Consider the following 21,544-nt stretch of genomic DNA (forward strand, 5'->3'; position numbering starts at 1 on the left):
ATCAAAAATTCCAAAAATATATTTTTTTATTTTTTTTTGTGTGTGTTCGTTCGTCTATGGGGATAAAAATTGATGGATTAGTTAAGTGTCCCTAGAAGCATGCTGTTGTATGTGTCCCAAGCCTCATAAGATTTTGAATAATAGCCTTAATGACCTGGTATAAACAAACCTTGTCTTCCCAATTAGGCTACCACATTTATTCTAATCGTGAGCTACCTCACTCTCTTCTCATATTAGATAAGAGTTTTCTGCTTGGTCCTTATTTTTGCAGCTGAGGTACTTTAATTTCTTACATCATCTCCATTACATTTCTCCATTACATTCGTTTCATCAACGTAACCCTTGAGACTCTCAGATATTACCACTGAGGTTTATGGTACACAACAACTGTGTTTATGATCTTAGTTTCGTGCCACTACGAGCTGAGTGAAACCCAAAATTCAAAACCAAATCTGAATTGACGGTGAACAATTAATTTGCTCAAGTTTTCACCAAAGAATTGACGGATGTATCTTGATGAAATCTCAAAATTTTATTTTGTGTCATTCCTATGAAATTGTTAAACACCATAACATTTCTTCCCTTGGGATCCAGTTTTACATTTTTTGTGTTGAGATTTCATATCTTCCAAGCCACTTTAAAATTAATTTCTACCTACTTGTTCAACAGACTACACCGGTCTCACAAGTACTTTGTTCACTTTCTTTCTTATTTCAAGATTAGAATTGTTGCATCAAAGCGAAAGCCACCCTTAAGTAGCCTAATTAAAAGAAGCCTTTCAACATTTATTAATAAATGTTTGATCGTCATTCAACGGGAAACCACATCAACACTTTAAGGTCTCTCTTGACCTTGAAGGAAGAGATTCGTGCCCAGGATCATTTGTTTTGTGTCATTATTGACATCACATTTATTCCTAAACAGAGTTGCTTTATTTCTTTTCTCTTTACACTCTTAGCACGAAAATCTTTGATTTTCCGAAATTCTTGTACTAATAATTACAGGTTGTCTTATTGCATTGGTGGTTAATTATTAAGACGTGGTCAAAAATCATCCACGTGGGAGTATCCTTCAAAAGATGCCGTTACACGGATAAGATGAAAGGGTTGCTGACTTAGGCGGGAGATAAATGGATTGAATTTCAAACGGCGGTAAAAAGGGACGCATGCGAATTTGAAACGCCCATTCTTTAACTGACATAATGGACGCGTGTGCGAATTTCAAGCGGTTCCTCTCTGGCACATAAAGGCGCGTGTGGATTTGAAACGGTTTCTTCATAAACGGCGCTTGTTGGGCGGCGTGTTACAAGGAATCTGACACTCTCTCTCCTACGTGATCATCGCATGCCTTAACTGTCACACATCTATCATTCCGGGAAACCCTTTCGTATTTCGATCGAAGATTTGAACAGATTTTTCTCTCTCCTTTCACCCACTATAAAAGGCAGTCTCCTCTCCCATTTACCTCTTTACTGCATCCGAATTTCCAAGAGAGCAAACATTCCCTAAAGCCTTTACTGTTCATCTTCTTCTTCCCAACTTCAACAATGGCAGAATCATCCTCAGTCCATGCTACCTCACACATCCTTCCCATTCGCCCTCAGCAGTGTTTAGTGATTGACCTAACCCCTCAGGCGTACGATTCCTACATGTTTCCGATCATCGAGTGCCTGAAGTACTCACCAATCGCTCCTGCACTTTCTAGGGTTGAGTCTGTGCCCATGGAGCTCCTATCGCAGGTGTATGCGACTGCACATTACGATAAAGCAGTCGATAGGGTTTTCTTCGAGGTTTCTGATCACAAGACCTCCATTTCAAGGCAACGATTTGGCGCATTGCTAGGGTTTGCTGCTGACCCTTCAAGGATTAATCCGGAGACGATTCCGATTGGGCATCTCTACAATATGTTTTACAATATGGGGTACACGGAGACGCTCACCTCCGTCGCGAAATTTACAAAATCATGCTTGTCGCCACAGTGGAACGGCATGTTCACGGTCCTCTTCAAGGGCTTATCTAAACGGAGCTCAGGATCCGACGGCTCCAGTCGACTCTTCTTGTCGATCATGTATGGCGTCTACAACGGTGTCAATCTTGACTATGGGGTTGTTCTCTGGCAACAACTCATCCAGAGCCTCTCTTCTTCTTCACGACATTCTGAGGTGTCGTATGCACGGTTCTGGACTCTCATCACCAAGTGGGCGATGGATAAGTTCGATGTCCCCACTGCTGCCGGTGCATCGATGTCTTCGATCGGTACTTTTCATACCACGAAGATTATCGTCTCAGATGCATCCAAGTTCTCTTTCATTGGCTCAATTCCGGAGACCATGTACGGCGATGTTCCATCTGACAACATGATCATCAGGACTATTAAGGAGTTCAAGGCGTCTGGACCTAGGGCACTCACACAGGAAATGCTCAAATCCATCCATGAGGCTGATAAGCCTGATCATAGAGGCAAAAAGGCAGATAAAGGGAAGCAAGTGACCAAAGGGGCTAAAGGTCCTTCTCCCAGGAAGCGGAAACCAACCAAAGTTGCACAATCCCCGCAGCCGAAGAGGCGGAAGACTCAACCGAAGCGCAAGCTCATAATAGCTTCCTCTTCGAGTGAATCAGAAGGTGAGAGTTCGGATTCGGACGGCTCTCAAAGAGGTGAAACCCCTCCAAGAGGCAACACCCCACCCCGATCACCTACCCCAGACATGGAAATCCATGTCTCACCAATTCCCTCTCATACTCAAACAATCCCTACTTCCATTCCCACCATAAACCCCTCTACCACCATTCCTAAAACCTCTTTCCCTATACCACCACCCATTTTCACTGATACAACAACAACAACAACTGCAAAGGTTACAACCAACGTATCTGATACGGGGGTTCATACCGATGCAACCGAAACACCACCTGTAACCGAACCTCCTCATACAACCGAAACTCAACCATCAACCGAACCTATCCACACTCAACCACCACCCGAAACTACCCCCACCAACACTCAACCTGAACCTACACATACCACAACACCCCCAGCTTCACCACCCCCAACATCTCCAGATCATGCCTCTGATGGAGATAACCCTTTCCTTGGAGGGGAAAATATGACCTTCGATTCGGTCTACTTTAGTCCGTTTCAGGTCCAAAGCGACGACGATGAGGAAGCTCCAGTAACAAAGAAACATCTTAAGGAGCTGCATGAGAAGGTTGATCTGCTTATTGCTTCATCCTCCAACTCACAATCCTCTCTCTCTGAAGCCGCTCTTCAGAAGATCGTTGATGCCTTTTCAAGGGCTCAACATGATTCTGTTGCCTCTGCCACTGCAGCAATTGTTGCCTCCACAAAAGCTTGTGAGGCAGCGACCGCAAAAGTCGATAAACTATTCTCTGAAGCCTCTTCCCTGTTAAAGTCCTTACAGGAGAGCGCAGATGCAACAAAGACAATGTTGGAACCAATCGTTCAACAATTGGCCACGTTCGTCTCAACGGAGTTGAAGTCGTTCACTACCCTTCGCCAATCCATCAGCGACGACAACTCGGCCCTTCGTGCCTCCATTGACGAGCGTCTCTCTAAACTTCAAGAGGATCTTGCTGCCGAAAACTCGTTAATGGACGTTCTTGCTAGTAAAACCACCGCCCTCAAGGTGAAGAGCGCTCAGCTTTCCAATTCTCAGCAACAGATTGAAGCTCTTCGATCCGAACGGGAGGTTATCAAAACATGTGTTTCGGATGTACACTCTGCCCTATCCAACATCCTGGAAGCACACGATCCGATTCTCAATCATTCGGTGAGGCGAACCCTTGCTGAAAAACTTGCTCCTGCCCTGGACCTTCTCAGCAAAATTGAAGGGCTACCTAGTTTCGTGTCCACTCCGAAACAAGGGGGAGAAGTGAAGTCTGGATCGAAACCACCTCTTTCCTCAAAAGCTGCTCACACAACCGAACCTCCTCCTACTGGTCAAACTTCGGGTTCGGGTGTGAAGGATAAAGGAAAGAAGATAGCTGAGGAAGAAGATGAAGATGATAAAGAAACCATTGCTGACTTGCTGAAACGCAAAAATAGTCACAATGTTGAAAATGACAACATTCGTGTGGCGCGAGAAGCTGAAGAAGCCGAACGCAAGAAGAAAGAAGCTCACGATCTCCTCGAGAGCAAGAAGACTCTTTTCCCTGCTTGAACTCGAGAGAGAGAATGATAAAGGAGGCTATCGATACTCCAAGCATCCTATGGCTCGAACCGGTGATCTCCTTCGACTGCTACAATTCTGTCGATTCGCAGTTTGATATGCCCTTGACCCGAAAGGCGTTTATCTTCCACGCCTTCTCCAACATTTTTGAAGTCCCTCATCCTAATCCTGAGGTTGATCGGGAGTTAATCGAATTCTATCTGAAGGCTGCTCAACCACAGTACCAAACATGGAGCGCTCAGAAGATCGTTAATGTTCGGGTTTTGAAGCCATATACCGAAGGGAGATTCATCAACGTTCGGTTCAGGGTGATCAGAGGGTCTGCAAGAACCGAACATCTTATATCCTTAGCAGATCTACCGAACCTCAACCCCCATGATTGGATCGTTCTGCATAACATCCTTTTGACGAATGAAGCTGAATATGGTCCGATTATAGACCATCTCAAAAGGATGATAGTTTGTTACATCATGGAGGTCGCCTTGATGGATCAGGAGATAGCCACAGTCTTCAAGAAGAAACTGAAGATCTCTCCTGTTGGATCGGCCAGTGATCTCAATCAGATGAAGATGGGCAAGATTGACCCGAGGCGTAATTCGATCATGTTCACTAGAGCAGAAAGACAGAAATGTCTCTTTGCCTTAGCGGATAAACATCTTTATACCACTGCTTCTCTAGAGCATGTGCTATCGATCATCCATCGGTGTAAAGAGAACACAGCGGATGATATCAAATACTTCAACGATATGATTCAATGGTACATCAGATTCAGACAAACGATACTTGCTCTTATCTCTCGTCTGTTTCAGACTGTAAAGAAGAAGGTACCTGCCGCTGCTATTGTCCCAAGTAAAAAGTGAAGATCTCGCTCCAATTGATGCAAAGGGGGAGATTGTTGGGTTGCAGATTCGTTTAGTATTGCGTCATTGGGCTCGGTTAAAAGTCCAATTATTTTGTACTCCGGTTTGGGCCTGTCCAACCGTGAGCTGTTAGGTTTACTATATAAGAATATGCTTGCATGCATATTAGGTTAACGATCTAGAATACAATAGAGAGAATTACGATAGCTTTGATTTTCTTCATCGTTCTTGTAAACCTTTTAACCCTCTACAGTTGATGTTCTTGATCGAGCTCTTTTGAGGGTTGTTTTATAATCATTCGACACGTTTGATTCATTCTTGAGTTGTTTATTGTTTTCGTGTTCTTGCTGTTTAATCTTTATTTTACCTGTTTAAGGTCTAATCGATCTTCAAGATTAAGTTTTAATCTCATCACTTTCAATAGCCATCTGCATTTTAGTCACAATAGATACAATAGTTAAATCAAGATCAAGTCTTTTATATTACAATGAATGATAATATCTTTTATAATTGTTTTACATTACCTAAACTTGAAGTGATGATGATCAGAAAATGTGTTTCACCATTGTAGCTCTAATATACCCCTTGAAGCTTCCAAGGATTAACAGAGAGAAGAGAGGGCGACGATTTGATCTACAAAATCTTACTTTAACCTACCCAAGTGATGACTTTCTTTTTTACAAAAATTAACTCACTAATCCATCATCACCGCATACCGCTTTATTAAAAATAAAAATATACATAAATTGTAAAAGTTACCTTGGAAAGATCTTGGTTTCTAATCTGTAGAGATATGTTTCAACCATGATTTTATTAGTTTGGAGATAGGGGCAAAACATGAAGGATAACTTCACTTAGTCATTTCACCAAACATCTAGTATGCAACTGCTCACTTTTTTCCTTAGGTGTATATCAAGGATGTCTTCTTCTTGATGAGGACAATAGATATGGAGAATGTAAAGAAGATGCAGTAGGGGATGAATTGAAGTAGAACATCACTTTGGCACCCCTACCAACAGGACTTAACCCTTCAATAGTATATTTATAGCAATGAATCCATTGTGAAGTGTCATGGAGGATTGCCCATCCTCCTTAGATGGTTAGGATCATGTTCCCTCATTTTATCTCTGCAAACATTCGATGATATTGTCAAATTAAAAAGTTAAAATAGAGACCAGCTATATCTCGATATAAAAAAAAACATTTTGAAAACAATTGGCTGAAACACATAAACCATAGAACACTAAAGCCTGAAGGAGACAATAAAAAATCTCCCAAGAACATATCCCTCTGATCCCATGTTTTTCTGAATCAGAATACACAAACCTAGGGTTTTAAACAATCAAAAAATAAGCTTTTACAAAACTGCAATAAGTTAGAATGTGAGGATGATACAGGAAACACACACACATCGTTAAAGACAGGCACAAAGTTAGTGTTTGGAGGAATTAGAAGAAGCTTGCACCTCCGGAATTGAGAATCTTGGGATTTAAATGTGAGGATGATTTTACAAGGTGATTCTATTTATTTTGCAACCGAAAGGGAGTGAAGGAGGGATTTTGAAATCCAAATAAGAGCGAACCAAATGACCGAGATTTGAGGCTGATTGAAGATTTACAAGATAGATTACTGATTTTTCGTGATTTATTGAAATATGAAATATGAAATTCAAGAACATAAAAGGCCAGAACGATAATTTCGAAATATCACTTTAATAGACCGGGCGGGAAAATAAGGTGGAAAGGGGCGTAAGGAGAAGCCACGTGGCAATATAGATACTTATTTATTAGGATAGGGGATTTTTGAAAGAGATTTACCATTAAAGTGCATTTAAGTGGTTAAAGTTGGTTAAAAATGATGTGTCGGTTGCTTTATGCAAAACATAGGTCGATAATTGTGAATGTTTTTAACACTATAAGTGGCAAACAAGCTATTTTCAATACATTTAAAATATCAATATAACACAATTTATTACATCAACCAAGCAACTTATATGAGGGTTGTTCTTAATTGGTCATTTGAGAGGAGGGAGTCATGGTAAAATGGGAAAGAGGTACCTCTAGTGTCACACCCCAAAACCGGAACGGCGGAAACGTTCTGGGGTGGATGACGTCATGTCAAGTATCACAACATGTGCAGTATAGTAATCAAAGTACAACAACCATTGCATTAATAGTAATAGTTTTACATAAGTTACATTTCAAAGCAACATCGAAGTAATACAAGTAATAATATAGGTGCAGCTCGGTACTAGGCTGTCTCCACAAAAGCTCCTGGGATGTACCTATCTAATGCTGACCTGAGAATACAAGTTATTTTGAAAGCAAGTATCAGTATTTTTATAAATGCTGGTGAGTTCATAAGTATTTAGTGTCATTTGTGTAAGTAAGCATTTTATTCAAAATAACTTTATAAAAAGTAGTAGTTTAGAGTCTACAGTGTATTAGAGTCCTTTCCAGAAAATCCCATATTTTCTAATTAAAAGCAATCTTCTACCAAGACTCGACAGTGTTATGTTTTTAGAGAGAAATTTTCCCTGAAATACTATCATTACCAAAATACGGTATTTGATTTTAAAGGAAGTAGGAGAATATCACTAGTATAAACATTAGGGAAAAATAACATATGCCTCAACAGAAAATACTGCTGACTAAGACAAAAGAAATCATAGACTCCAGGAGAGTATTGACTGAATGATACTCCTAGCTCAGTCTAACATAAGGAAACACAGACCCCAGACGGTATCAAATGTACGATACGGCTAGCAAGGTCTAAAACAAAGAAACACAGACCCCAGACAGTATCAAATGAAAGATACAGCTAGCAAAGGTCTAAAACAAAGAAACACAGACCCCGAACAGTATCAAATGAAAGATACAGCTAGCAAGGTTTAAAACAAAGAAACACAGACCCCAGATAGTATCAAATGAAGGATACAACTAGCAAGGTCTAAAACAAAGAAACACAGACCCCGGACAGTATCAAATGAAAGATACAGCTAGTAAGGTCTAAAACAAAGAGTGATCCTAAGAGTGTTGTTTCAGAAATACAGTGTTAATTCTCGTTACCTTAAGGCCATGAATTATAAGGTAAACATGGAGCTACTCGTAACCATACTGATTGACACTAGAGTACTTGACGCCCTGCAAGCGTCGGAATGAATCTGACATTTGTCACCCCTTGGCTTGGTAGGCCGTGGACTGTAGCTAGCATTCAGGGTGCGGGGGTGTCAATCCCGTATAGATCTATACACACAATGCCCGCTCTCCCTACAGGAGACTCTGGTTACCAACTCGACAACGGGGAGATCCGTGTCTTGAAGATGCATCTCGTATAGTGAATTCTGATGTAAGTGTTGGACTAACGATAGAGACTCACAACTGAACTAACTCCTTTGGAATTCTCGTGCTAGAAAGAGTGAATAGAGCTTCCTAACTATTCCTATAATAGTTAATAGTGTCTCTGATCTATGAGTGACGAGTGGGAGGATGCCCTTGCTACCCAAGGGGAGATGAACTAATCGATGTAAACCTTTATGTCTATACATGTATACATGATATATAATTAATGATTAAACGACCTTCGGACGGATATCCTATCCCACCAGACCACATCCAAACGAGGAAAAGGAAATAGGGCGAACTAGCCTTCCTAAGTCCTTTAAACATTATTTATATAACTATACAAGTACAGGCATGCATTTAACGAAGTAGAAGCGTTTAGCGAAGTAGAAGCACTTAACGAAGTAGTAGCATTTAACGAAGTAGAAGTAGTTAACGAAGTAGAAGCGTTTAACGAAGTAGAAGTACTTAACGAAGTAGTAGCATTTAACGAAGTATAAGTACTTAACGAAGTAAAAGCGTTTAACGAAGTAGAATTACTTAACGAAGTAGTAGCATTTAACGAAGTATAAGCATAGAAGCATGGAAGAAAACTTTGATGAAAAATTTGGAAAACCTTTACACTTAAGAAAATCATGACTTGGTATCCTTTTGTAAAATAAGTTTGAAGACCTTTAGAAATCCTTGAAAATCTTTCATAAACAAGTTTTGAATATAACTTTGATAATACAATATAAGTAAAGGAAAACCTTTGTTTCAAATACTGTTGTAACTGGTTTTGAAGTAAAACATACAGCGCGAGAGTCAATTTGAGAAAAGATTTAAACAAGTAAAGACGTTTTGGAAAACCATTTATAGTACCATACTTGGTAAAACAGCTGACAGTGTAATAAATCCTTGTGCATGCAGGTTATCAATCACATATGATTGATATGATAACTAGCATGTTTTAACTTGTATTCCCCCCCTATAAAAGCATGTAAAAACGTTTAAAAGGTTAATTCATGGGTATGAACTCACCTGTTGTAAGTGGATCGGACGAAGGTGCCGGTATACGATGCTAAGTGTCAAGTGAGGACTTGACCACACACGCGAATCCTATTTAACATGTAATGATACATTTAAGTATCTAATTAGTCATTTAATAGCTAATTAAGCAAGAAATGAAGTCCCACTATATAAAAACACTTTGCTACAAGTGCTAAGAGTACCGAGGGTTGCATATAAGGTGTGTATGGACTCACATTGGAGTTTACTCTTCAAATGATGGCCCTTATGAGTGTTTACGGTTTCAAGACCATTTCCCCCACGAGTTTACGGCCGTAAACTCATGGTAGTGGTGTCATGGGATGTTTAAAGGTCTTATCTCACTCATAGAATCATGCTAGAGTCGAATCAAGGGCTAAAGAAATGATTAGGACTTGAAATGGACACCTTTTGGAGTTTACGGTCCTTGGACCACTCCCTTGGGAGTTTACGACCATAAACACATGAGTTTACAGTCGTAAACTCATGTTTGTCCATTTCATTTGTTGTTTGGTGGCTCTAACTCATGCACGCAAGTTTCTAGTCACTTATATGAGCATAGGAAGGTGTTAAAGGCACTTAAACACCTTGGAAAGGTGTTTACGGTCTAAGGAGGTGTTCTTTGGGGAGTTTACTACCTTAAACACATGAGTTTACAGTAGTAAACTAATGTTAGTCCATGAATCATGTTTTTGGTGCATCAAACGAAGGATTACAAGGCTCTAGGCACTCATGGAAGCCTTTGGAGGTGTTTAAGGTGTAGTTTAACACTCAAAAAGGGGTTTATGGCCCTTGAAGATGGGTTTACGGTCTAAGGATGCTCTTAGACCGTAAAATCATGTTTACTCCCCAAAATGCAAGGTTTTGGTGTTCTAAGTTCGTGTGTGCAAGTCCACAAGTCGTATCTAAGCTCTAGGAGTGGTTTGGAAGGGTTTTTGGGCACCAAAACCCTCTTCCAAGGGGTTTACGGTTTCGGGATGCTCCCAAGACCGTAAACTCTTGTTCTTGGGGTTTTTGGATGTTTAAGCCACGAATTTGCAAGCTAGATGAGATAAACAACAAGCTAGGGAGGTTAACTTACCGATTTGAAGCTCTAAGGGGCGATTTTTGACCAAAACCCGGTTTGTAGAGAGAGAAAGTAGAGAGAGAAAATGTCTAAGGTGAGAAAAAGGTAGGAATGAAAACCACTCAACCCTTATATAGGGTGGAGTTTATGGCCTGGTTGGGGGTTCACCTGACACCAACCGCGAACGGGGTTTTTCACGACTATCGTTTATCACGACAAATTTTAAAATTATACCGCCTTAATTTTGGTTCGCTTGACGAATATTATTTAAAATATTCCAACGGGTTTAAATCCGGTCAAAAATATTTTCGGGATAAATTTGGCTAATTTTTGACGTAATTAATTTCGACGTTAAAACTAACGGAAATTTTTGGGTTGTCACATCCTAGTAACTCCAAGATACTGCTCCCTACCCTCTAGAGCAAGTATGTATCACATGTTTATAAGTTACAAATACGAGGTAGGGTTAAGTACGTTATCTTTTAATAACATTTGATATTTTAAAAATAATTGTTGCATAAATTAGGTCCCAAAAGCTCATCCAAGTTGAATATTTTTAATATACGAGAATATACAATTATATTAAAACAAAAAACAAGGAATAATCACTAAGTAACATGACCTTCTAAAATCCACTAAGCCAAGCATCTATTTTCTACTCTGAATACATGTTAAAATAGTAACGTTGGGCTTGAGAATTCCAGTGACTAAATCCGAAGTTAAACTTTTGAATGAAATTAAATAATCAAGTTAAAATCAAACCAAAATTTATGTATCAAGATATGAAATGCTTATGCTTTAAGATTTCCAACCCTAATTCTTTATCATCAAAGCAAATCCCCTCCCTCTAGGCCCCCAACGATCTAATGTCATAATCAAGGTAATGATCCACATCCAAAACCCGTTTAGAGGCCCGGACATCTAGTCCAACAAACAATGATTAAGATAAACAGACATCCATTAAGATCAATAAAAGACCACTAAGATGTGATAACGATTTAGTGAGGTGCCCAAGCTCCAAGAAGAACTTTTCTAGGTTGAGATGAGAGGCAATACACACGGAGCACAATATATGAGCTGGAATAGGGGTAACCGTCTTACCCCTTCAAAACTTGAAAAAAGACGTAATCGACCAGAAAAAAATGAGTCTGTTCTCTCATAAAACAACAAAATTATTTTTGGGACTAAATTGATCAACCTTAGAAACATCGTAGGACATTTGTGTCATTTCCCCTATTTAATAACTACGGTTGTATGTTATGGTGATTGTTAAAAATATCTAATTTCATGATGTCTCATATTTTTCTTCTATCCTCCGTTAAGTGAACGGATCTTCACAATACATTACTTCAAGAGAGACAAAGGAAATGTTCAATTTTGTTTGCAGGGCTTAGGAATTTGGACAATGCATCCGTAAAGATGATGAAATTATTAAGTGTTCTTAATCTAACTTCTCCATTCTTATTTCCATTTAAGCAGTTACCCTTGCTAAGTAGGTTCCCATTTTGTCTATTCCAAGACATACTAGTGTGCATAATATATATATATATATATATATATATATATATATATATATATATATATATATATAGGTAAGTTCAATTGAAAAAATAAAAAAGGTTGAGAATAGAGGAATCATTCTCAGCCAATCATTTATTTTTGCTGCAAAAGCCTCCAACGTACCGGCAGAAATGGGAAAATAATGCACATGTGTTTTCCAACAAAACATGTTTCCTTAAACTATGCTAATCTTTATTTTTTTATTTTTTAAGGAATTATTTTTATCGAAAAATAATTTTAAATATATCAAAATTCATAATTTTTTATTCTCTATAAATAGACATATATATCATAAGTGAATAAAAACGAATACGCTCCTTACTACAATACATCGTTATTCACTTATGAATAAAAAGTATGATTAATTTTTTTTACAAATTAGTATCATTCATATGTGAATATAGCATATAATAAACATAGTATATTCATATTTAAATATTAGACGATGCATTCACTTGTGAATATTACATAGTATATTCACTTGTAAATGTTAGATGGTATATTTACTTATGAATATTATATGATATTTTCATATGTGAATATTATATAATATTACATAGTATATCACATGAGAATAGTACATAGTATATTCACTTTAGAATATTAGATCGTATTTCCACTTATGAATAATAGTTGATATATTCATATGTGAATATTGCACAGTATATTCATATATGAATATTACAAGGTGTTTTCAGAAATATATATAATTTTTATATGTTATTCATATATGAATAACATACAGGCTTGCATATTTGTTTTGTGTTTTAATAATCACATATTGATTCAGGTGAGAAAACATATTCATATGTGAATATAACGTGATAATTTAGTTTATGCATTTCATCAAACAGTTGGAGTGCATACAAGTTAACTTTTTTAAAAATGTGATAAATATGATACTTTAACTATTTAAATCTTACAAAATAGTAGATTGGTAGAGAAATATATGAAAATTTTCAAACAAAAAATGATTTGATCTTTTTCTAACCTTAATTTTGATGTTTTATTTGATGATTGATGTTGAATGAATGATACGAATTGAATTTTTTGTTGATTATCGATGATGTTGTTCTAATGATGCTGAGAGTATAATTTATTGTAGATGTTGAAGATATGTTCGTATTCAAGCAGAATTGAAGGTTGGATTGAAAGAGCAAAAAACGAATTTTCGTTATCAACTGTTGAATGGTGTTGATAAATGTGTTATTGACGAAGATCGATGATTGATTAACACAGGATGACGTTGATCAATGATTTAATTGAAGAAATCTGGATGATTGTTGAAGGTTGGAGGAGAAATTTGGATGATAAATGATCGATTAGAATAAATTTCAACTGTTATCTAATTCTCTACACTTACGTATTTGTGATTGAAGGCTATTATATCATATTTACAAGTTTGCCACCGTGTCCTTTATGTTTAGAGGATAATTAAATGATTGGCTGAAAATGATTCCCTCATTCTCAACCTTTTTCTTCACTGTGGTGGTCGCACCTCCCCCGGAAGAATGACCCCGATGGTAATCGCTCCTGGATCGGCTGATTCTCCGTTGGTCTTCGGTATCCCCGACCAAAGAGGGTGTCGTCGACGGTCTTGGTTGGTCGGGATGGAAAGGGTGGCGAACGGCAGCGGCTGGAGGGAGGTATAAGGATGACGGCTGCTATAGATGTCTAGGGTTAGGGTTTGGGAATGGTTGCGTTCAAAATGAAGGGGGAGAGGGAAAGAAGCGGCTTAAGTCCCGATCCATATGAAAGTTTGACACATTTTTACAAGTTTGGCTCCTGACTTCATAATTTAATTCAGATAAAGTCCAATATTTACACTACAGCCCCTGCTCTACAAAATTCCTTTCAACACAAGTCCAAAATTTACCAGTCAGTCCCTAGCATCCAAGATTCATATCAATTGAAGTCCCAGAAGTTACATTTTAGTCCCCGACCTCATTATTACTTACAAATTAAGTCCAGATTTTACACTTTTAACCCCCAATATCTTGAAGTATGACAGTTAGCTCTACGAGACCATCATTTGATATATATATATATATATATATATATATATATATATATAATTATTTATTTTAGGGCTTCTATTAGCTCGTTAATTTATTTATTTATCTAATAAATAAACGGGGTGTTACATAGTTATTTCAAAATCACTTTTGTTTACTGTAAATAAGATTTTTTTTATAAAATATGCTTGACAACCTCGATGTGTTTTATTATCTCTAATTGATGTGTCGGTAAACCACATCCTCATCAACAAATGCAATACTCCCCCCAAAGGTAAGGAAAAACTCTTCACACCCAAAACGCATCTCATATCCTACAACATGAAACAACAACTCACCATTAACATGGTCACACAAAATCTAAGAAATGTGCATATCATGCCCTGGAACATGAACTCATAAAACGGGTTGTACGAGCAAGAGAAAGATACAACTTCTCTCTTATTTCTTCAAAAAGTTGCACATTTCCCTTGATGGTTAATAGGGTATGATAATAACCCTAACTCCGATTGAATTTTTATTTTAGAATATATGGCTTGATATTGAAACATTCATGAAGATACAATTTCACACTCACACATATGTAACCTTCACGACACGAATCATTTAAAACACTCATCGAGCATGTTACTCATTCACATACCAATATGATAAACACACAGTTGTAATCCTGTGTAAAAACTTGCAAGCATGTTCATTGTTTACATATTAAATTTTTATAAACACTACTTTATTTTTAGTTAGAACATTGTTAAGGTAGGCTTATATAAGCATATTTAACAGCGATACGAAATCACATAAAATGCCAAAACATACCTGCAAATAGGTTATTGAACCATTGTTTATTGTTAAAAGTACTAACAATAAAGAATTACCGACCACTTACTTGCATCACAATATATATTCTTGAGTAAATTACACGAATGGTCCCTATGGTTTAGGGTAATTTGCGCGTTTGGTCCCTAACTTATTTTTTTAACTTGGAAGGTCCCTACTGTTTGTTTTTGTTACACGTTTGGTCTCTATCTTATCTAAAAAAACTATTTTGACCTTGAATTTTTAAAATATTTAAATAAACACACCCCAACCCCAACCCCCTCATTTTACCCTACCTATCCTACAATTTTTTTCTATTTAAATAATAGTTTTTTTAGATAAGACAGGGACCAATCGCGTAACAAAAACAAACAGTAAGGACCAAACGCGTAACAAAAACAAACGTTAGGGACTTTCCGAGTTAAAAAAATAAGTTAGGGACCAAGCGCGCAAATTACCTCAAACCATAGGGACCATTCGTGTAATTTACTCTATATTCTTGAAATGATGATCATGTGGCACAAAAAGTTACTTTGATCTTGACCGTTTTAGCATGAACAACATAATATATACATGAATGCCTTTTTATATGTGGAGACATATTGTCTTCTATTTATGAGCCGCGATAATAATTCGTGCACAAAATGTTAGTTAGGACCAAAAACATGTGTATAACATATAAGGAACGATTATTTTACTAAATAACTCTGAAAATTAGTCAAAACTTTAGTAATGGATAATCTCTTGATCATACATACTTAACTTAGGCGGGAGATTTCCAAATTCAAAATTTCCAAATACTTTATTCATATTTTTATTGGATTGGTCGTGCCCCACCCGACCATCCTTTTGCTTTCTATATTCGCTCTGCGTCACCACACCATAACCACTATCCTTCCTCAAAGGTACACTAGGGTTCTCGCCAAATTGTTTCAATTTATTACTCGAATTCTCTAATTCTCTTACGCTTCGATTCATATAAACAGATCCCCTTCCGATTCTATCTCACCAATATCTTACTTTCACCAGGATTTTGTCGAATCTGAGAAATCGAAGCGATAATGGGTCAGATCCAGTACTCCGAGAAATACTTTGATGATACCTTCGAGTATAGGTAAATACTGTTTACTCCCTTTTTCAGTTTCTATATCTCTTCTGCAAGATCTACTGTTACGATTTTGACGGTTATCCGAAGAAATTTATATACGTAATTTTCATTTTTCAGGCATGTGGTTCTTCCTCCGGAGGTTGCAAAGCTTCTTCCGAAGAATCGTCTTCTTGCTGAAGTATGTTATCACTTATCCTTGCTCATATATGTTTGAATTTAATTCGAATCATGTTTTAACCAATTAGGTTTTTCGTCAATCATTTTATACATACTTTAATCGAGTGAGGAATCTTTTACAAAATAGTTAAAGCAGTAGGATCTGAACACATATGACATATCATTCCAATAGATTTATGAATGCTCTACTTCATTTTAAGATATGTATTAGATAAGTTCATCAACATTCATGCTAATCTGTACATCGTAGATGAATTCTCCTTCATGATATTCGAGAATTTACTCTATTGCGAATTAATGATATAGTGGAATTCAAGCAACAACCAGAAGCAATAAAAACATTAGTTGTGTCTTAGTGATCAGAAATCCAACTTGCATATGGAGATGAACATTGAACAATCTTTTAATGTTTTTTTTTGTGGTTTTGTATGAATTTATAGGGTGAGTGGCGTGCAATAGGAGTGCAACAGAGTCGAGGATGGGTGCACTATGCAGTTCATCGACCAGAGCCACACATCATGCTCTTCAGGAGGCCTCTTAATTTCCAGCAGAATCAAGAAGCCCAAGCTTAATATTTTTAATATATACTAAAATTTTATTTGGATTCGATTGTCATATTTTAAGGGTGATATTTGTATTCCAGAAACGTTTTTCTTTTTTAAATTTCGATGGTTTGGTTTAAAATACCATTAGGATGACATTGGCCAATGTATTGTAACGGGATCAACTTTTAATTTTCTTTAAAATGGTGAAATTGGCATGAAGTTAACCTTTGGTGAATAGCCCCGAGCCCCCAATAGTTATCATTGTCCCTTAAACTTTGGTGAAAGGTACTTGGTTATTTGTTAAAGGGAAAATGATATAGGAGGTTAACTACCTTTTATATGTGTTTATATATTGACAATTTCTTTTTTGTACATAATAAAGCAACTAACTTGTTTTAATTGTTTAAATTACACAAATATTACCTGCTAATACCTGTTTTAATCGGTAACTCAAAGGGAAAATGACTTAGGAGGGTAACAACCTCTTATCTGTGTTCACATATTGGTAATTTCTTATTTTTTGTACATAAGAAAGCAACTAACTTGTTTTAACTGTGTAACATTCCAAATATCATGACCAAAAATTTCGTTTTTAATTTAATATTAAAACCATAATTGTCAAACCAATAATTTAATATTCCGGCATCGAGCCCCACCTGGCATTGAGCCTCGCTCGGTATACAGATCTGTCTCTCTTAGGCTCCGCCCGATAAACACATACAATCATATAACATGCTAACACATAAAGAAACATACTCTACTGTATCTTTGTCCTAAGAAATATACTCTACTAATAATGAGATACAGAACTTCGTTTGTACTCACTTAGTTCCAGCTAGGGCTTCAGCAGTGCATGGTGAGTCTCCTCACTGTGTAAATGGGTCTAAGGCCACAATGCCAGCCCATGTAGTCTATGAGTATGAAGACCCGCGGGTTAGCCCTAGACATTGTATGCTAGTATGTTATTCCAGACCAAGGTCCGATGTTGGGCGGGTGCCCGAGGAATGTTTGCATGTTAGATTATACTTGTTGTGTGTGTGATACTTGTAAGTGCCTGGTAGGGAGGTGAGTCCGGGCGAGGTCCCGTATCTCATCACTAGTTGAGTACGGACGATGTTCCGTATCTCATTATTAGCAGAGTATGTTTCTTAGGACAAAGATACAGTAAAATATGTTTCTTTATGTGGTAGCATGTTATATGATTGTATGTGTTTAGCGGGCAGGGCCCGGAGACAGATCTGTATACCGAGCGGGGCTCGATGCCAGGTGGGGCCCGATGCCGGAGTATTAAATTAATGGTTTGACGATTATGGTTTTAGTATTAAATTAAAAACGAAATTTTTGGTCATGATTTTTGAGATGTCACACAGTTAAAACAAGTTAGTTGTTTTCTTATGTACAAAAAATAAGAAGTTGCCAATATGTGAACACGGATAAGAGGTAGTTACCCTCCTAAGTCATTTTCCCTTTGAGTTACCGGTTAAAACAGGTATTAGCTGGTAATATTGGTGTAATTTAAACAGTTAAAACAAGTTAGTTGTTTTATTATGTACAAAAAAGAAGAAGTTGCCAATATATGAACACAGGTAAGAGGTAGTTACCCCCTAAGTCATTTTCCCTTTGTTAAATAACCTTGAAGATTACTTGGAAAAATAAATAATGCATATACTATTTGTTTTTGGGAAATTGAGTAATCTAACCACTTTTTAATAGTATTTCACTAATAATAGCAATTTTTTTTTAACTAACCACTTGGCCCGGAATGGGTCATTCCAGACCAAGAGAATCAGCCAAAGCCTAATATTGTAGGATATATATATATATATATATATATATATATATATATATATATATATATATATATATATAGGGAAAATGACATAAAAGCCTTTAAGTTTTCACAAAAATATCAGTTTTACCCTTGGACGTGTTTTATGTCCAGTAAAGCCCGAAGTTTTGTTTAATTTGTTCATTTTTACCCTTGTAACCGGTTTCCTGGTAACCTACCGGTTACCTAGGTTACCTAATGCTAGTAAAGCCCTTAAATTTTCAAAAATGTTCGGATTTACCATTTAGTTTTTCAAAAATGTTCGGATTTACCTTTATCTTGATTGTTATTATTATTATCATTATTATTATTATTATCATTATTATTATTAATACATTTTTAATTGTATAAAAATATTTTTTACATACATTTTTAAATGAATAAAAAATTTTCATACGTTTTTAATACATATTATTATTATTATTATTATTATTATTATTATTGTTATTATTATTATTATATTTTTAAATGTATAAAAATATTTTATACACACATTTTTAAATATGTATTTATTTGTATTTAGTAGGTATAAGTATAAATATATATTTATTTCATATAAAAATATATTATATATATATATATATATATAAATATAAAAATGCATATTTATATGGTTTATATTATATAAAAGATATAATTATATGTATTTGTACATATTACCAAGTATAAATATCTATTTATCATCAAACATCATACTAAATAGATAAGCAAAATAAATATTCGTTAATTAAAAACAAAACATAACAATTATAAAACCCTCGTAATTATAAAACCTCAATAAAAACACTCGATTACAGATAAGATTTAGTATAAAATTTGAAAAAATCTCTATTATTCAACTATATTAGTTTAATAGTGAGTACATAACAATAAATGATCAACAAATAACACTTGTAAATGGAAAATACATAATATAATTAAAAAAAAACCCTCAAACATTTGATCACTGTAAAAATTAAGTATTATCAACTTAAAATCATTCATTAACTATTTTTATCTCAAAAATTGATAACGAAATGTCAAATACGAGTGTAAACTTCATTTATGTTTGTTGTAAGTTCACAAAAAAAGATCACGAAATGTATCATTTTTATATTGATATGAAGCATTTGTTTTTGCAAAATTAGTCATCGACGACATTTTTTATTTTATCAAGCTTTTTCTGTTCGATTCAACAATTATAGATGAAGATTTTGGGTTTTCAAATGTATATAAATACTAAATACAAGTACATATATTTTTAAAAATATATTTATATTAGTACAAATATTTTTATACATTTAAAAATGTGTGTATAAAATATTTTTATACATTTAAAAATGTATGTATAAAATATTTTTATATAATTAAAAATATAATAATAATAATAATAATAACAACAACAACAACAACAACAACAACAACAACAACAACAATCAATCAATCAATGTAATGGTAAATCCGAACATTTTTGAAAAACTTAAGGGTAGATCTGAACATTTTTGAAAATTCAAGGGCTTTACTGGCATTAGGTAACCGGCTATAAGGGTAAAAATGAACAAATTAAACAAAACTTCGGGCTTTACTGGATATAAAACACATCCAAGGGTAAAACCGATATTTTTGTGAAAACTTAAGGGCTTTTATGTCATTTTCCCATATATATATATATATATATATATATATATATATATATATATATATATATATATATGTGTGTGTGTGTGTGTGTGTGTGTGTGTGTGTGTGTGTGCCTTTTGGAATTCGTAAATCTGAAGCATGATCTATCTATATTTTCAGACTTAATTTTCAACATGAATTCGTCAAACTAAGTAAGTTCTACTTTTTAAGTTACTTTACATTTGATTTTATAAACAAATTCATGCATTCTAGTATATATATATATATATATATATATATATATATATATATATATATATATATATATATATATATATATATATATTACAATACACAAAATTTAAAAAAAAAATACAACTAAATCCAGTGTTCATAGTCATTTTTTATGGAACTCAAAATCGCATTTAATATAATAAAAATGTTTATACTATTGACCAAAAACAATTCTAACGTAATGGTATAAAAAAAATGGTTTGATTATTAAAATCCACTTCTCGAAAGCCATCTCACTCAGTGAATATGCTCTAAGAACATCGTTTGGCATAATTTGATACATAATACGACATCTTTTTCAATCTCGTGACCTTACATTATCTTTTTACCAAATGGTTATTGTTGTTCCTAAGAGCACATCAACTAGTTTTTTATTTTATTTTATTTTTATTTATTTTTATTTTTTTTGATCTGTATAGTTTCCAAATATATAAAAATAGTCAATGTACGAGAAAACATTACATAAATGGTCTGCATTTTTTATTTTATTTTTAGATACGGACACATGGCAGCTACACAGCTTTCAAAATTTTCATTTTTGGGACCTTTTCTTAATATTTTCTCGGATTTCGTCCAAACATTCTCCTTAAAAATATTTCAACTTTATTTTTATATGTTCTCTAAAACTTAGTTTGATTTAATAAATAGTTTTTTCAAACTTTTTTTACATCTTTTATTTACAGATGTGTTTTTTACAAAACCGGTTTACGAAATTGTCTTTTAAGGAATTGTTATTTTTAAATATTGTTTTTATGTATATATTCTTATTTAAAATTTTCCTTTTCTGATGCTTTTCTTTTCAAATTTGTTTTCTATTTTTTGCATATTCGTTTCCATATATTTAAGTTCTGTGTTAATATTATATATTATAAAGACCTTATATATTTTCACAAAATAAACATCAACTTTATTATTATTATTATTTTCTAGAAAAGACCTTGCATTCTTCTATTTTTTTTCGATCTGGTCATTTTAGCAAGTTTAATCGTAATCTTTCTGTTTTAGACAACTGTTTCAGGAAAACCCTCATCCTTTTGCCCGAAAAAGACCTTCACAATTAATTAAAAAAATCTAAAGAAAATTTTAAGAGGCGTTTTCAAAAAAAAAGGTTGTAATTTGTCCC

General features: G+C 35.1%; 1 protein-coding gene across 2 annotated transcripts; it reads left to right on the forward strand.

The window, feature by feature from the left end:
- The first annotated feature begins 15,644 nt into the window (after positions 1–15,644).
- Positions 15,645–16,935, forward strand: LOC145059116 (cyclin-dependent kinases regulatory subunit 1). 2 transcript variants are annotated; one of them, XM_079006975.1, is made up of 4 exons: positions 15,645–15,775; positions 15,900–15,984; positions 16,096–16,156; positions 16,596–16,935. In XM_079006975.1, the coding sequence occupies exons 2-4, from the start codon at positions 15,932–15,934 to the stop codon at positions 16,725–16,727; spliced, it is 246 nt and encodes an 81-aa protein (XP_078863101.1). In that variant the 5' UTR covers positions 15,645–15,775; positions 15,900–15,931; the 3' UTR covers positions 16,728–16,935. The 2 variants fall into 2 exon arrangements, with proteins under 2 accessions (XP_078863101.1, XP_078863100.1); XM_079006974.1 differs by lacking the exon at positions 15,645–15,775 and having other exon boundaries at positions 15,785–15,984.
- Positions 16,936–21,544: the final 4,609 nt, after the last annotated feature.

This window comes from Lactuca serriola, chromosome 6 (assembly GCF_051521515.1).
Source record: "Lactuca serriola cultivar US96UC23 chromosome 6, Lser_US96UC23_V15, whole genome shotgun sequence".
Lineage (NCBI taxonomy): Eukaryota > Viridiplantae > Streptophyta > Magnoliopsida > Asterales > Asteraceae > Lactuca > Lactuca serriola.

What these genes read in the sequence shown, in the direction of transcription:
- LOC145059116 (XM_079006975.1), top strand. Translation starts at nt 15,932, where the DNA reads ATGGGTCAGATCCAGTACTCCGAGAAATACTTTGATGATACCTTCGAG. An exon ending in GATGATACCTTCGAGTATAG is followed by an intron (nt 15,985 to 16,095) that starts GTAAATACTGTT and finishes TTCATTTTTCAG; the next exon opens with GCATGTGGTTCTTCCTCCGG. An exon ending in AGAATCGTCTTCTTGCTGAA is followed by an intron (nt 16,157 to 16,595) that starts GTATGTTATCAC and finishes ATGAATTTATAG; the next exon opens with GGTGAGTGGCGTGCAATAGG.